Consider the following 18,912-nt stretch of genomic DNA (forward strand, 5'->3'; position numbering starts at 1 on the left):
ATATATTTTATTAAAAGCTGAGAGTTTTTTTCCAAAGAATATATTATTTTTACAATATCTTATTTATAATAAATGTATTTAGCGTATAGAATCATAGTAAAACAACAAAAAAAAATTTTTTTTTTAACAACAGTTAAAATAAATATCTACATTTTTTTTGCAATAAAAACATTTCTACTGTCCATTGATTTAAATATTTTTTACTATAACAAAAATGTAGTTTATTTATGTATGAATGTCCAGACAGGGTAAGATCCATGACGCGTGTATCATTTAATAAGTTGTGTCAATCTCTCGTTAGTTAATTGTCGTCGAGCACTCTCCACTCTACTCTGCTCCAGTACAGAATACAGTGTCCAGATATATTGCAACATCCATATATATATATATATATATATATATATATATATATATATATATATATATATATATATATATATAGAGTAGACAGATAAATTGTATAACAAAGCCGTGTAGTTGTCCACGACTCGTTGGATGGTAAAGACCGCGTGGTAGATAGGGATAAACTATGTAAAATGCTGGAGCTGGCACACTAAATACAACTCAAACACATACATCGATTTATCTGTGTGTGTGTGTGTGTATATATATATATATATATAGCTATATGTTACAAGCTTGCAGCTTGGAAGTGAGAGAAAGAGTGAGCTAGATTGTGAATGTCCGAATGGACGAATGCCCTTCATTTCCATACTTCACCATAACCATCAGCACAGGCCGACGGTCCGCGTTGACGCGAAAACCCGCGACTAACTTGATTATTTGACCCTCTCCTTTCACCACCGTGTCTCCTGTCTAATCCTTCAATCTAAAAGTTTCAATTTATTTTTCATCAAAAATATTTTTTATAATTTTTTCCATTATGCTATTTAAATATTATTATTTTTTTTTTCATTATTTTTCGGGGCTGCAAAAATTTTAGATAAAAATCTTAAGTACTGTTAACTGGCCTTTATTTATATTGCGACAATTTCCGGCAAAATTAAAAAAGAAATTAAATATTTTTTTTTTTATACTGAAATAATTTCAATAAGTACAGTTTTTAAAAACCGCTGTGAGATGTTTAAATATCTATAAAAAGCCCTTTGAAGTCTTAATGATGGATAATTAAATATATATAAAAATATATCAGTGTTATTTTTATTTTATTTATTGTAATGACTCAATTATTTATATCTTTAGGTAAAAAATTTATATTCTCTTAATAAATAAAAATACACAGATAATCTAGTCGTTTTAATGCTGCCATTACGGCAAGGATAATAAAGCCGAGGTTAAAATTCTTCGAGTGGCGTGTGCGATCGTAAAAAAGTCTCTCAAATTCCGTATCCGTAATATAACTACCTCGGTATTTTGTGTCACATTTTTTAAGTCTCACTGCATATATAAAATATCACTGGCTAATTTTAATGTTTACAATATATACCTTCTTGATATAATGCTAATGAAAATTAAGGAGGCTGTTAACAATTCAGTGTCTATAGAAAATATTTGGAAAGCAGCTGTACTGTTTATTTTGTGTTTTCAAGTGAGATAAATGACAACAAACAGGATAAATTTAAGAATCAGTCATTATTCATTTTCATTACTTTAATTTAAGATCTGTTCAAACCCAAAACACGAGTATTGTGATATTTTATTCTTTAGTTAATGTCACAAGTGTCGATTGTATACTGTGCACTGTATGGAGGAAAGTTTAAATAGTTAAAAGCGCCAACACAGCTTTAAGATTAAATCGATGTACAAATCACAGGCCATTTATTCTATTGTGCTGTGGAAAAGTCATTTGGTCGTTTTGTATTATAGTCCATACACTCGTGTCGATGTTTAGTTGTAACAGCAGCACCCCCATAAATCTAAACTACTCAGTGACTACTCGAAGCTGTTGTGACTTGTGACAATTGCTTTTCAACTGACTCGAGATATCGAACAGTCCTAATTTTTAAAAGGATTCAAGTGCTCTTTTGCCACCTGGTCTTTTTTATTTTATTTTAATTTTGAATTTCCTGCATTGTTTTTTTATTATTTATCACTGATTTGTGAAGAGCTAACAATTAAAACGTAATTTGTCACAAATAGTGAAAGTGAAATTAATATAATAAAGTATTTTCATCACAAATAACGGTATTTATAAATGGTTGTTTGGAGTAAATATTAAAATAATCATTTGATGATTTTTAATAATTATTTTAAATACGGACAAAACACTTTTTATAATATTTAGAGTCAAAATATATTTTGATTGAATCGTTTCAGAATTTATTAAATTTTTTATTTGATTAATTTTAATCTAAATTTTTTTAAAATACATCTTTGTACGTACGTTTTTTAATCATTTACAAAATGAAAATAACTTAAAAAATGACCAATGTGGAAATAAAAATTCATTTTAGATCGGATCGAGATTTTTTACTCTCCAATATTTTTATAAAATTTTTTGGGAAGTAAAATGCTTTATATTTTTAATATTTTAGTCAGCAAAAAACAAATTTTTCAACTAAGAAATAAAATTCTTAAAAGTGATCTATTTGGTTCAGATTTTTTTTTTCAATCGATTTAATTGCTCTAAACATTAAAAAATTAATTTTATTAAAAAACAATGTTTTAATTCAATAATTTTTCTTCCTCTTCTTGATTTCTTCTCAAATAAACTTAATTTTTTCATCATCGTTATTATTAAACAACTATTTATTACAATGCGTGATATAAATAATAAAGAAAAGATCAAGTTAGGGAGTATAAATTGAGTTGATAATATTACTTAAATGCAACGTAACAAATCGCGTATAAATCGTTTTGTCGAAGTAAGCACAATTCAAGTGCCGTACATAAGTGTTTAAGCCCCAGCATAACCGACTATAAAATAAAATAAACGTGACAATAAGAAAACACACATATATATCTCCGAGCAAATATAAAGGTCCATTGAAATAAAACGTCCGAACAAAATATATATAATATAATAACCAGCAAAGCAATCCCACTAGTGGAAGTGTAAGTGTAAGTGGGTCTGCAGTCCGTCATAAGTTTTCGTCAAGTCTGTTGCTACCGTCCACTATAATAATAATAATAATTGAGAAAATATCTATCTTAAAAAAAAAGTCCACACGCGTATCAACTCATCGGGCGATTAGTCTCATTGTGAATTATTCAGCTTAGTTCTAAATCTAAAAACCCGGCTCGTGCTACAAAGTCTTCCACCCTCTCTATACTATACTACACATTGTTATTGTTGTTGTTGTTGTTATTATTATTATTGTTATACATTACGGAAGACCATAATCAAGAATAGAAGAGCGGTCGTATCGCTGGATGTAAGTTCTTTGGTGAGACTCGAAGAGAAAAGCCGAGGCCCGGTGGTCCACTCTCAATAGCCTCTTGCGTGTCCCATAAAGGTAAAAATTTTCGTAACAAATAGAAATACCCTGACAGGGACACTAACATCGGATGCTGGATTCTTATTATTTTTTTTTCTCTTCTATGCGAGTCGCTCTTTTCACTGGTAGTGGGATCGTAATGTAAGGCGAAAGACGAAAGGCGATGTAGATGCGAATACTCAAGTATGAGTAAAGTAAGAATAAGAGGAAGAGTGAAAAGCTCGTGGGTCCATTGTCGTATGAATGGGGCCTTGAGAGAAGGGCAAACACGCTTAACCTCTTGGTCTATTGTCGCGCCCGTTTTATCCGATTTAAACGTGGCAAATATCTCGTATAGTATATAAGCATATAGCAATCATTCTGAACTTCTATACTGTAGTTGTAACCACCGAGATACGAGATTCTACTTTAAGAGCAAAAGATTTTTCTGTTTAAATCGACAAATTAATAATTATCACGTGTCTTTTTTATTATTATTTAATTATAATAGAAATGTTTTAATAAATTTTTCAACTAGATTAACTGATCGTGTAATCAATATTTCAGTGCTCAATCCTTTGTAATTTTCAATTTATTTTTATATCATGTATTTCGATTTTTAAAGATTTAAATTTTCAGCCGAAAAATTTATAATTAACTAGAAATGTATTACAATTAAAAATATTTAATAAGAAAGAGAATTTTCATATTTTGGAGTCAAAAAAATTCGTTCTTCATCGAATATTTTTTTCTTTCTGTGTAAAAATCTAAAATAAGTTATTTTCCACAAAAAGACAGAAATTATGTAAAAAACAAAATGTATAAGCTAATTAAAATATTTAAAAAAAATTTTTGGTTGCAAAGTCTTTTGCTTAAATCAAGTAAATTTTTTCCATGTATAGTACAATAGTTGCTTAACAAAATCCTATGATATAAAATTGATAATTGAACTCAAGAAAGTTTAGTATCGAAATTCTCGAAAGAATGGTTACTGATTTCTTATTGGTTAGAATTAAAGTGCGTGCGTATGCGTGCAATTGAAATTCATAGTTAATTTGATAAATATTATGTTCAAATAACAATTTATTTTTTACAAATCATTTTGTAAGTTGTCTCAAAAGTTACACCGATAAAAAAATTTTTAAGTAAGTTTTTGTTGCTTTTTACTTGTACAAAATCGATAATCCAATCACTAAATATTAAAAATTTGTATAAACATGCATGACTCATTTCCATTTTCTCAGAAGTTTAAACTCGGTTAATAAAATGTAAAAACTCTCTTATTAAATCATTATAAATTCTTGACTATGATATAGAAAAACTTAAATTATGCACAACGTAATGGACTTTTGTAAGCAAAAAATAACAATAATAACAATAACCAAGAAGATATTAAATAAAACTTACAGTTACATAAATCGTTTATTCTTGGATTTATATAAGTCATTAAAAGTTAATTATAAAAATTTTATAGCCCGGTCACAAATAAAAAGTAAATAAATAAAAAGCAATATAAATCCAAACAGATCCTGAACTTTATTTCGAATCGTTAACGACGGTGTTTATGAGTTTCAGTGTTAAAAAAGTAAGCTTATTTTTTGACAACATTTTATTTAATATCCTTTTCTTTATTCTTCCTTCTATTAATTTTATTTTTATTCTTTTCCGCACATACATACGCACGTGAATATATATCCGAAGATATTATAAATTTTTACACACCTCAGCTTCAGTGCGTTATATTATATTATGGCGCGATAAGTGGGTACGCGTTAGTATGGTCCGAAGTCCAGGTTTGCGCCTCATCCTCTGCCTCAGCCTCAGGGCCGACCCCCCACCGCTCAATGAGAGACATTTCTCATCATTTTCCATTCAACCGGACTGAGTTATAAGCCCGTATTCACGGCATTCACGTACAATCGTTCGATTTATTACCAACCGCGGACTTAATGAATTTAATTTCATATTTCACGGGCCTTAAGTAGGCAGGAGGAGACAAAACTTACTCCCAACCATAGTATAAGAAGGAATACCAACTGAGAAAGGTTCCTTTAAAAAGGATATAAAGGGGATGAACGGGCTTTTACGCCAAGCGATTTACTATTTAGAATACACCGCTAAAGCTAAAAATTATTATTTTATTTATACTTCTTATCCCTCCATAAAAAGGCACATACGCCTTCCGAAATGGCATACCAGTCCCAGTGAATTTAAGTCCTCGTATTTCAGCGAGAAAATTTTTCGCCCAAACATTTTTTATAATAAATTATTATCTTATTAATAAATCATTTAAATTGCTTGTTTTTATTAACAATAAATCATTTGTTTGGCGATTATTTCATTTTTATTATTATGCGTGCAATAAAATACGAATTTTTTTTAAATATTTGTTAAATAGAATCAAAATTTATTAGATAATTAAATAAAATTGAGTCAACTTTCCAGGATCGTCTGTATTTTTTAAATTAACATTCGAAAAATTTTTTTTTGTTTTTCAAATTATTTTATTTTGCGGCAAACGATAATAATCATGAAAAGTAACAAAAATTTTAGTTCCGAAAGTCATTTATAAAATGTGTGTGCATAAATTTAGCGATTTTTCATATTTTTCGCATGTGTAAATAAAAAATAAAAAAAATTTTTTTTTTATTTTATTCCTGATAAACTTTAAGAAAATAAATAGGTGATTGTTAAAAAAAATGTCTTAATATCATTTTTATAGAAACTAAACAGTTAAAAAAAATTTTTTAATCTGTTGTATTCAATTTGAAAAAAATTTGTGATAGCTTAAAAACAATTATTCAATTTCTCAAGGTTAATCGATGCATTATTAAAATTTCATGAATAATTTAATGAATTTAGACTGAATTCAGGATTGTATAAATTGGTGCAGGTTATAAATTTTTAAAAGCAACAGATGTTTTTAAAAAGAACTTGATTCAATTAATAAAAAATCTCCAATTATCTTTTTTCTGACTTTACTTTAAAAATTCATAAATTTTATAATTTTTTGCCATATTATTTTTGATTAATTAAAACTAAATTGTAAAAAAATTATTAATTCATCTGGTAATAAAATTTACGAGTAATGATAATTTTATATAAATTAAAAAGCTCATATTTTATATTTTTATCCATAAATTTATCTATCCACAATAATTCAAATAATTTCACAAGATAAAATATTAAAAGTTCATAAAATTCGACTTGCCTGATTTATCAAAATTTTAAGACTACAAAATATGAAGTATAAATAAATAAATAAATATAAATTTCCCCGACATTTATTGTAAAGTAAATATCAAAAGTACATTAATACAATCGCCAGAAACATAAATTAATAAAATTAAAAATTTATTATCCACATAAATATGCATCATATACATTTCTCGGTTATTCTTCCTTTTATATAATCATAACTGTAATCCAGTAGTAGCACTTGTCAAATTAAATATTATTTATTATTTAAGCTTTCATCAGCCGTATTCACACGAGCAAATAATTAATTAACATTAAATATTAAATATTAAATATTAAATCGAAATATACTTAACACTTTATTTTCAAAAAATTAACAATCAGTAAAACTAAATGAAATTTTATATTTTTACACGATTATATGAAAGTTGTTAGTACCTATGAGTTATTAAATTTATCTATGACAGTACCTACGACCACCCGGGATAAAAATAGTGGTGATTTATTATTTTTTGCCGCTTAACGAGCCGAGCGAACACTGGAATATGCTCTGGAGTCTACGATTCTGTGATAGCTATATATATTATAAAATATAAAATATGAACTCTGTATATGTATTATATAGATATGTACTAGTAAAACAGTACTCTATTGCTATAGTGTACTCTAGCACCCTTCTTCCTTCCTGGACTTGTTCGTTCGTTCGTTCTTCTTCTTCTTCTTCTTCTTCTTCTTCTTCTTCTGAATTCACCGCAAATGTATATTGTATATATATGTATATAAACATCTCTAACATAAAGTCCTTGTGTTTTTTGCCGTGCGTCTTACGACAGTGACACCGACAAATAAATAATGCGACGGATAAATTTTTCATGCTCCAAGAGTAGAGTGAAAAGTTTTAGAATAATTTCAGCTTTAAATTAGCAGTTATACTCACCATCAGTTTATGGAGCACGCCTTGAAAACTCAGGAGTTTATTTTTAATTTATCGTTCAAAAAACACTCTCTTGGTTCAATTTTTATTCAATTACAGATATGACATAATTTAAAAATTCCTCGAAACGATTTTTGATAAAAATTTTACTTTTAAATAATTCTAAAAATTGAATAAATTTGATTTTTTTAAACAAAAATTCATCAACAACAAAGTGAATAAAGTTTGTTTCGAAATGAAAAAAATTTTCTCGAAATAAAAATTTTTTAGCTGAAATATTATTGATTTAAAGATGTAATTCCAAAGAAAAATGTTTTAGAAAAATCAAATCGTCTTGCGAAGTAAATATTTTTTTAAACCTAAAAACTTTTTTTAGAATTAAAAAATTAATTGGTTAAAAATAATTTATACTTTGTAAAATGACTTGATTTTTAAAAAATATTTCTTTGGTTCAAATTAATTTTTTTTTCACAAGTATGATTTTTACAGTTTAAGTACAATGCTCAAAATTTAATAAGAGAAACTAAAAAAAATATTTGATAAGCTTATACCTTTATTAGAAAATGAATATTTGGTATTATATAAATAGAGAGTTTTATAATAAAAAAATTGAATATAATACTTGATTTTATACTTCAATTAAATTTTGATTAAAATTCGCAGTAAATTAATTACTTTATTGTAAAAAAAATATATTTAATGCTTCAAAAATTCTATTATTAATTTTTAATAGCTTGTAAAAATTAAAATCCTTTCAAATTTTTATTATTAAAAATTAATTCGTCAAAATTTACCCAAATCACCCTTAATCATATTATTTACAAAAATTATAACTTACCCAAATTAAACATTAAGAAAACAAATTTTCTCAAAAAAGTTATTTCAAAATTTCTGGTTAATAAAATAAACTGCACAAAAAGTACGGGTAAAAAAATAAAAAAGCTGTAGAAGAAGAAGAAGAAGTAGTCGGTAATTACCCATGGGAAGAAGTTATACAGAGTAGTACATCAAAGTGTAGATGTATATATGATCTTTATGATGCGAGCAACGAACCTAATACATCATTTGTACCTTTTTTTTTTTTTTTTTTTTAAGACTACAATTCAGCGGAGTAAGTTAAGCGGCGATTAAACTGCAAAATATTTCCCAGGATATTATCATTTGTAACGGTTACTTTCTATCCTGTTTCGTTAATTTTTATTGTTTTGCTAACAATTAATTTAACTCTTATATTACAAGAATGACGTCCTGATGTGGGTTAATAATTTACAAAAAAATTTTTTAAATATTACAAAATACTATCAACTAAACCCTGAATTTCTTTTGAATGAAATAAAAAAAAACCTTACAGTAGAAATCAAAGAACTTTTAATGAATTTTTTAAATCTAAACAAAAGCAGTTACTATAATTAATTAAAAGGTCTACCGGAAGTGAATGCGACCATCGGTTTAATAAATTTAAATACTAAATTCCTAGACTATTGATATGAGTCAACGCTTATATTTCTTCTTCAAATAAATTATTCAAAATCAAATAAAAAAAAATTATAGTCTCAAAATAAATGACACTTGATCCTTTGACTTTCGGCTCTAGCAGTACAATACAACATAAAAGTGGTTTGACAACTGACCGCGAACGAGGCTCATGACAATCGAGGCGCGAATCACGATTGTGTCGAATAAAACACTTCTCTCATATATATATATATATATATATATATATATGTTACGAAAAACATACATGTACAGAGAAACAAAAAGGGGATCAAATCTATGAGCTTAGCTTGCACGAGTGCCAGCAGAATCACATCGGTAGCTCTTCTCTTTCTCTTATTATTCCCTCTAATACAATTGCACCGCGTTAAAGAGCGCGGAGAGAAACTGCTGGAGAGACGATACGACCCCTCGGCTTCTTTTTATCAGGGGTAGGTCACCCTCAAGCAACCCTCGCGTGAGCCGCATCCAATGCAATTATATTAGCGGTTATGTGTATCAAGCGCGGTCTGTTCGAATGACATGCGGCTAACTCGATTCTGACTCCGCTGAATGTAGTCATTCTATTCTCCTCTCGCTCTTTTTCTTCTCTTTATTCTGTTTCACTTTATCTACATGCCATTCTAACTGTTATATAATTCTTTTTTATCAATCCCATGACCTTGAAGTTAAAAAAAAAATTTTTTAATTTGAAGAATTCATAATTGCACGCCTCAAAATATTTGTTTTTAAGTGAAATTTTCAGCTTATAGATTTTTTAAAAATAATTTTTATTTTTTTTTTTAATTAAAATCACTTAAAATGATAAACAATGATTTCTTGATAATTAACAGTAATTATTTGCTATGACTAAAAATAGTTGCTTGAGAATTTGAAAACGATAAGCAAGCCCTTCGCATTTTGAGTCGTGCAAAAATAATTTTTAAAAAACAAAATCATTTTTTTGACACTTGATGTATTGAAATATTTTTTCTTGGTTATGTGTATATATATTATCTTGAACATATTTCAACTACTCCCTTTTTACTTACATACTCAGCATGACGAAGAGTCAAAGTTGGGCGTACCCATCACTATAACTACATACGGCTGCCACAGGAGCGTAAGGATTCACCTATGTCAGTACATATACATATAAATTGTATGTATGTGTAGATATAGAAAGACAACTACGTCGAGGTTGAAATAAAACGTAGTCGTAGGACAGCAGCAGCCGGCGCGTCTGCTCGGCACGCCTCGTTAGATTTATCGCTTCACCAATTGCTTCCTACATCTTTTCTCGCTGAATATCATTCACATCTATTCTTCATTCTAATCAATATCCCACATCCGTTCGAAACCACATTTTTTCACTCACAAAAAATCTCTTGACTCTCGAATATCATTGTTTTTTTTTTTTTTTTTTTTTTTTTAAATAAGTGAGCCGGGAAAAATTTAGGCAAAATTAATGTGCGGTTAGACAAACTAAATTGTTATTGAATTTAGTTGTCCATCTTTCTTGTGGAAATTTACTTTTTTAGTGATTAAAATGATTAATTGAATGAAAATATTCAATAATTTAAAAACAATTTTAATTTTCAATTTTTACAGTTTCGATCATTTATTCAAATTAGGTGATAAATAATTTAATGATATATTTAATCTAATGATTTAATACTAATTCGAAGATAATTACACAGACAAAATTTAATTTAATAATTTTTTACTGAGATAATAATTTTGGAAAATTTGATTATTTTCTAAATAGTCAAAAAAGTAAAATTTATTCAAGCCAAAAAAATTTCTTGGTTCAAAACTTATTTGCATGATTAAAATAAGTCAAAATTTTTTTTTCTTCAATCAAGTTAGTCTTGTTACTTGGTAGAAAAAATTTTTTTCTTAATTTAAGATGAAGAAATTAAGAAAAAAAATGATTTTTTTTAGTTCATGCTTATTCTTTCTAATCGTCTACTTTTCTTTTAATGATTAAATTAATTTTTATATAAAAAAAAATTTTTTTTTTATATACGAGTAATTATACTATCATTTAAAATTTTACCATTCAATATAAATTTTTCCATTAATTTGTACTGTTTTAAGATTTAAATTTCAAACAACATAAATTTGTAAGAGATCTTTGACAAAGACTTGATATAAAATCAAAACTTAGCAAATAGCAAATGAACAAACATAACTTTATAAGTTTACATTAATCAATCTGTTTTCAAATGATCGTTCAATTTTTTTTAACAATTATTAAAACTAAAAGTACTAAAAAATTTATATCTTTAGTTCCATTTTTTGTTCTAACAAAGTTATAATTAAAATATAGACATTATTCGGCAAAGTAGTATTTTTTAAAGTGACTCGTATAACTCAGTAATATTTGTAGTTATGTTCCAGTGGTATTATACATATATACACATATATATGGATACGATATAAAAGCAGAGATTTACTTTCAGACAGCTTCATTAACGCTCACCGCGGGTATCTCAGCTCACTGTCCGTCCTTTACAACCGTGAACTCTTCGAGGTCATGAACTCATACCTCTACCTATTACAGCGATGTGTTAGGTGTGAGTATTGTACACATGATCCCACCATATCTAATTTTACACTCCGACCAGCAAACTTGGCTTCGAAATTTCGAATAATAAAAGCTAAAAAAAAATTGTATATCCATTGTAAAAATAATTGAAATTTTTCCACCCCAAAAAATCCGGTAAAAAAAGATCAAAGACGATAATTTAAAGACCCCGGAAGCAATAACAAGAATTTTAAAGATTTTCCGTTTAAATTTCCTCCGAGTTCACAACAATAGCGACAACAGTAATGACAAACTAAAACCGGGCGGTAAAAAACGTAAACAATAATAAAAATAAAAAAAAAAGTAAAGGGGTGACGGCGTGACGTGAAACCCATCCGACCGCCCGCGGTGACGGAACACGATTTCTTGCGCCGAGCTCCGCGCCCTCTCGAGTGAACACCATCAAAAAATCATCACCTGTGTCTTAAGCTTCAGGCCGAACTGATACTGAGATGAGCTCTAATGCTCTGCTGGCTGGTTTAAGTTTTAAATTCTCTCTTCCAGAGGTAGAGGTAGAGAAATTATTATCCTAGTGTATAACGGATAACCACCCAGCCGAGCGTCAACTAAAAGAGAATAAAACACCAGGCTCATACATCCACATTTAAACGCGGAGCATAAAAAGAGAAATGAAGATTTTTCAATTTACAGTCTACAGTCTCCGCCGCGATCCGTCCAAAAGATAGAGGGTAAGCTGACATTTTGGGGGTGCTGACATTTTCACCCCGGGCTACCAGCCTGAAACTCTGCTCTCTGGTCTCTAGTGTTGCCATACTGTTCTATATATTACAGCTTCACCAGAACCAGAATTACTGTTACGATGTGAATAAGTCGCAAGAAATCCGTGGAAATATTTTTGATTCGGCCATATGTGGTCGGATATATATGACCATGTCACACTTTGTATGAGAATAAGAAAATAATTTACTGTAATTTTTTAGTTATTTGACGGTTTTCAACACTTAATTTTGTCCAAAAATTACACACAGACATACATATTTTAATATCTTACGCCTAATAGGCCTATATCAAGTCGCATATAGATGTACCAAGCTATATAAGTCCTGATCTGGTGACAATAAAATTATTTTTTATTTTTTATAGAAATATCTACGGTAATTAAGATGTTTTATTAAACAGTAATTGGTTCAGTAGTTAATTAAATTAGATAAAAGTGTCAGATAAGTTCCTTCGGAGAGTTTAAAAAATTACAGTCTTATAAATCTCTTTATTTATAGTTTTCAGATTCTTACATTATTCATAAATTATAATATAGTTATTTTGTAATTTTTTGCTTTGGCTCAACTTTGTCTTTTTTTCTTTATAAATTTTGATATTTTTATGTTACCAATTTGTGGAACTCATTTAATTAAGTAAAAATTTGTCTAAAAACCTCATTAAATATTGGTGTAATCCTTAAAAAAAAAAAAAAAAAGTTTCTTATTTTATAACTTAACTCTTTTTCTTTTCCTTGCTGAGTTGCGCTCAGCTGCATAGAAAAAATAATGTTCTTGAATCAAGTATATAATATTGAAGAGCTTAATATTCTTGATTTGAGGAAATTTTACTAGATTCAAGAATTTTTCGTCTTGATTCAAGACAATTTCCCTCTTCAAAATTATATTCTAGGTTCAAGAATTTTTTTCTTGAATCAAGATAATTTTTTTTTCTGTGTGGCCTTTGGGGAGTCCCGTAAAGCTAATGTTTGAACTTAACTCTCTTATAAAGAGACAATTTAGCGATTATGGGTCCTCTATTTGAGATTTTGAACACTAATTCTGATCGAAAAATTACAAATAGGCATATCAAACTAGCTATGGCTAATTTTCATATGAGAACTTTTCATAAATAGCCATCGCATTAAATTTTCTCATGGAAAAAGATAACATTTGCGATTTTTAAATTTCGACCTGCGAATCAATATTTTTCTCGATCATTGTTATGCTATGTTATGTAATCGTTGTATGAAGGAATGTGTGACATTTTAGAGGGTAAGAGATGCCGCTGGCCCTGTCATTCAGTGGTCACGTCAACGGTTCGTTACGGTGTTACATGATTTTAAATATATGGAGATAGAAAGGATCAGATGGTAGTAGATATTAGGGCGCCGCAAGCTCCTCAGAGTGCGCCTCAGTTGGCTTCTATAGACCCCACGTGCTCCGCACATTGTATATTGTATATTGTCTATTCTCAGTTCCCAGTGGAATATATTACGCGCCCACGCGCGAATGAAACTGCCACGGTATCACCGCACCGAGCACGCGTCCTACCGTATTTACGTCCTCGGGTTATATACGCACATATATAATATGTACTGTACATAATACTAGTCTAAGTACCGTCGAGTTTACGTACATCTCGAGACACCCATTGCTGTATTATCTGACTGAATAATTTATTATTTTTTTTTAAAAGATTTTCATTAATGATAGAGAAATTTTATAAGCAAGATACAAGGTGATTAATATTCTATAGATTATACATTTTTTTTATGGATTGTCAATTAAAATTTTACTTTCAAATAAATACTTTAAACTTTATTTTTATTACAGAAAATGTATGAAATAATTTTATATAAATAAATTGAAGCGTAAATAGAACTTTTGAATATTTAAAAAATAAATCTTGTGATCAGTCTTGTAAATTTCTTATCGTAGTTGTTGAAAAAAATTAGAATAAGTAATTACTTTATAATCTTGTGATGACTCGCAAATATTCTATTCTGTAAGATAGATTCTTATAAAATTCAAATATATATCATAAATCAATAAATATTCATAAAAAATTTTGATTTTTAATCACTCGATTCGTTCGCCTCATTAAATTTTATATTTTTGAATTATTTATCGTATAAAAACTTAAATAAACTTTACTTACCGTTTAGAAGCATGTTTGTGCCAATAGTATCCAAATATTTAGGAAAAAAGCTGCTATTTTTGGACACAATGTAACTGAATGTAATTTTTTTTACCATGTTCAATTTAATATTTTGTGTTTTCTTAAATAATTACTGAAAATTATAGTCTCATTATTTTTGAGCCAAAGATTTTTTAATAATTTATATTCAAACAACTTATGGCCAAAAATGATATATCCTATTAAAAATAGCTCAAAGTATCTAAAGACGGTGAAAAAAGGTCCTATCACACAATTACCTTATCTTAAAATAAAAAAACTCGATAAAATTTATCAAAAAACTGTTCTATTTTATTCAAAATAAAAATATAAAAATCGTCAATTTTATTTTGAAACAAATTCAAAAACATTTTCCTGGGTTACAACCCCAACAAACTTTTCTCCAAGTTCAGTGTCCTGAATAATCACAGCTAAGAGTTCTTTCTCGAGTGTCACAGCAACGCGACCAAGGCTAGCAGTGTCGGGTAATTTATAGAATTGTTTAACGATAATTTTTTCGATGGTATCAGACCACTTAACCGAGCCATTCATCACTCCTGCTCTGATTGATTGCAGCGTAATGTACCCAGTGACTCTATCGTTGACATTAACAATCACAATGAAACCGCAAGATTCTTTTTTCAACTTATCATACGCTTCTTTGCAAGTTGCATTGGGTAGTAAAGTTATTGGCTTGGTGATTATTTCTGCTGGCAGGGGGTTATTCCACCAACTTTCACTTCCTGCTGGTGCTGGTGGATCCTATAAATGATATATTCGCAGATCACAGAACATATATTACATAGTTTAATAGTATACATTCACGAGATGAAATTTAGTGTTTAAATATTACCATATATCCACGTGCTATCATCCAGTTGTCGGAAACAAACTTTGTCATGTAATTACGAATCCCATCGGGAAGTACGACCACAACTCTCTTATCTTTTGGCAAATCTTTAGCTAATTTCATTGCTAAGTAAACTGCAGCACCACTGCTTGCACCGCATAATAGACCTTCGTTTTTTATTAGCAATCTTGACATATTTAACGATTCATGATCATTACTTTTCATCCATTTGTCGACAACCGTACGGTCCAAAACTGTTGGTATGAAATCATACCTACAAATAAAAAAATTAAAAAATAATTTATTACCTTTATTTATTCGAAAAAAAAAAAAAAAAAAAAAATTATTATAAAAGTTGGTGGGAATTATTTTTAAAAAATACGTACCCAATACCCTCAACGTCATAAAACGTAATATTAGTCTTATTTAGCTCTGGTGGTTCTGCTAAAATACTACTAAGAGGATCAATTCCAACAGTTTTAATTTCCGGAGATAATTCACGCAATCTGCGGCCTATTCCAGTAATTGTACCGCCAGTACCAGCACCTGCAACCAAATAGTCTAATTTTCCTTGGCATTGTTCCCAAATTTCTTGCGCAGTTTGATCGTAGTGGGCTAGTGGATTACCAGGATTAAGATACTGAAAAAAGTATTGTTAACCATTAAAAATATTACTATTGGTTGAATGTGCAAATACATACTTGATTCAAAATAATACTATTGGGTATTTGCTTCTGGAGCTTTTCGGCAACGCTGATATGCCCAACGGGGCTGTCCCAGCTCGCCTCAGTTGGTGTTCGGATAATTTCAGCCCCGAGAACGTGGAGAGTAAACAGCTTTTCATTAGACATTTTTTGCGGCATTACAATTATGCAACGATACCCTTTAACAGCGGCAGCCATCGCTAAACCGATTCCGGTATTTCCACTTGTCGGTTCTATTATTGTGTAACCGGGCTTCAGTAATCCTTTGGCTTCAGCATCTTGGACCATACGATAACCGATACGATCTTTTACAGATCCACCGGGGTTAAAGAATTCACATTTTACAACTGAAATATTTTAATTTTAATTGGTGAAAATAATTCTCAATGAATTGCAACTAATGAAAGTTAAAATTGAAAAATTTTTTTCCTTGTTTAGTATTTTTTTTTAATGTTTAAAATTACATTGAATTTAAAAAAAAAATATTGACCAATTTTGATTAAAATTAATTTAGAGCAAGAAATATTTCTATCTATGTAGTTTTTTTTCTGCAACGTTCTTCATAAAATAAAACGAGAAGTGTTATCTAAATAGTAAACAATTAAAATAACTGCTTCGATAAGAACAGTGTAAATAATGCGTCATTTTCCAAGGCAAAATATTTCTATCAAATACTCCCATTCAATGAGATCAAACAATATCTCTTTTATTAATAATATTGCAATTTATTTAATGACACTAAAATCAGTAGATATTTAATAATTTTTTTATTTTTCTTTAAAAATCAACTAAGTTTAGAAAATTATTTTTAAAAAGTTGCATTTATAACTTTTTAAAGCTTCTAAAGATGGAATTAAAAAAAAAAATTTCTTGCAATAATTAATTTATTAAAAAAAAAACTTTTAATAATTATCAGATCCTCAATTGCAGTATAATTTTTTTTTTTCATTAAATTTCAAACCGACTAATCGGATTAATGAGTTAATATATGTAAATATGTAATTAATAAAGTAATAAAAGACAAAAACAAAAATGACGCAACTTACAGACTTCACATTCAACTCCAAATAATTTAGGAATTTTATTAAGCCTAACCATAGGTGTTTGACCTATGCATTCTAAAATATCCGGTAATACTTTTTTCCTATCATTTAATCTGAAACAATACAATAAAATTCGCCCATTTAAATTTAATTTAAAAAAGTATTTATGATAATTATGATTATTTTACTAAGCAAAAAAATTTATTACTTAATACATACATATTACGAACGATATGCGGTGTTTCGGCATTAGGAACCCATGTGCACTTACTAGGACTATCGCATGAACGATTTTCCATATTAGTTAAAAATTATAACACAAATTTAAATTCAAATTTCTCAATATTATAATAAATATTATTTCAGTTATCCCAGCTATTTATATTTCAAAGCGCTTAAGGAGTGGCGAAACTACTATACTACACCGAAGTATATTAAATACATCGATTATATATCCTCCTACTATGTTAGCGCTTGCGCGCGCAACTTAACCTAATGGGTTTTTTATTTTTACATTTTATAGCTTGTGCATAGCACCTGTTCTTGCAAAGCATTATTTTATTTTTTTATCTGCTATAAAGTGACGTATTATTTCAATTATACGCCTCAGTTAATTAATTCTATCGATTTTTCAAACTCCTTAGGAAATTATTGTATTCAATAATGTTGGCAGTTAATGTATTCTTAACGCGGTCTTCATTTGTTTTTTATAGCGACGTTGGTAACACTTGTTCTGAAAGAAAAAAAAAAAATGCAGATTCTCTGTGTAAAAAGTGAAAGGCATGCAAATATTATCAAGAAGACTCTACAAAAATTAAATATACATTTTATAATTTATATTTTTAAATGAAATAATAATTAACATTCCAACAAATTCAATAAAATCATGATCTCTCATTTCATATTTATCCGATTAATCCCATAAATAATCATTTGCATTGAATATCAATGAAACAAATTTTAGGATTTAAATATAAATGTGAAAATTAAATTCATTTATAACAAATGTTTCTTATATTATGTCATATTTTTTAATTATGTTTTTTTTTAAGTACAGTCGATTAAAAAAAAATTTTTTTACAACTCGTCAATTGATTTAAATTAAATCTAAAGATTTAAATAATTTATAAGACAATATTTTTTACATTAATGACATGTTAAAAATAAGAACTTTTGAAAAAATGAATTATTCTTTGAAAATAACATTTACCAGTTGGAATTTGTTAAACAAATATTGTACTATAATTACAAGTTAACTTTTTATTAAATTATTTTATAAAATTTGTAATTAATCATTAAATTTTCGGTTTAACTTTTCAACGTTTATAAATGAAGATCTGCGGCCTTGTTAGAAAACCCTCGAGTTTTACTAGTTTTATGATTAAAAACAATAAAATCAAATTGTTATTGATAGATAAAAATATTTTGTAAGAATCTTATAAGATATAACCTTGATCTGAAAATCTAATATTTACAACTAAATCTTCTATTAGCCGCTTTTTGTATACTAGAGCATTATTTTATTACAACACTATATAAATAAATTATGCTCATAATATTTAAATTGAATGTTTATTATGCATATTTGAATTTTGAATACCTGTAAGTAAAATTTATTTATCACATAAATATATAAATTTTAAATATAAAATTGAAGGGTATTTTATGTTAAATCGAAAGAGTTAAAACTTATATTTGATCCAATAACAACTTTTAAATGTAGTGTGTTAAGTGAGCCCGAAAATATTGAACATATTTTTACAAGCAGATAATTATAAAAAATAATGAAAAATCGAATGCAGTATTTTTTAGTGATACCCTACACAGAAAGAAAAATTTTTGACTCAA

General features: G+C 28.2%; 2 protein-coding genes across 5 annotated transcripts in view; one reads left to right on the top strand and one right to left on the bottom strand.

Moving 5' to 3' along the window:
* Positions 1-18,912, top strand: part of Svp (COUP transcription factor 2) — a 103,835-nt gene that overhangs the window by 75,344 nt on the left and 9,579 nt on the right. The gene's annotated exons all lie outside the window — the stretch shown is intronic.
* Cbs (cystathionine beta-synthase) lies at positions 14,758-17,473 on the bottom strand. The gene is made up of 6 exons (XM_074251200.1): positions 17,284-17,473; positions 17,068-17,177; positions 16,019-16,368; positions 15,704-15,957; positions 15,321-15,591; positions 14,758-15,229 (listed from the first exon to the last, which is right to left on the bottom strand). Exons 1-6 carry the CDS (start codon positions 17,361-17,363, stop codon positions 14,813-14,815), a joined length of 1,482 nt encoding a protein of 493 aa, XP_074107301.1. The 5' UTR covers positions 17,364-17,473; the 3' UTR covers positions 14,758-14,812.

Source organism: Cotesia typhae, unplaced genomic scaffold (genome assembly GCF_013202065.1).
Source record: "Cotesia typhae breed Kobodo isofemale line unplaced genomic scaffold, CoteBio_Ctyphae contig_122, whole genome shotgun sequence".
Lineage (NCBI taxonomy): Eukaryota > Metazoa > Arthropoda > Insecta > Hymenoptera > Braconidae > Cotesia > Cotesia typhae.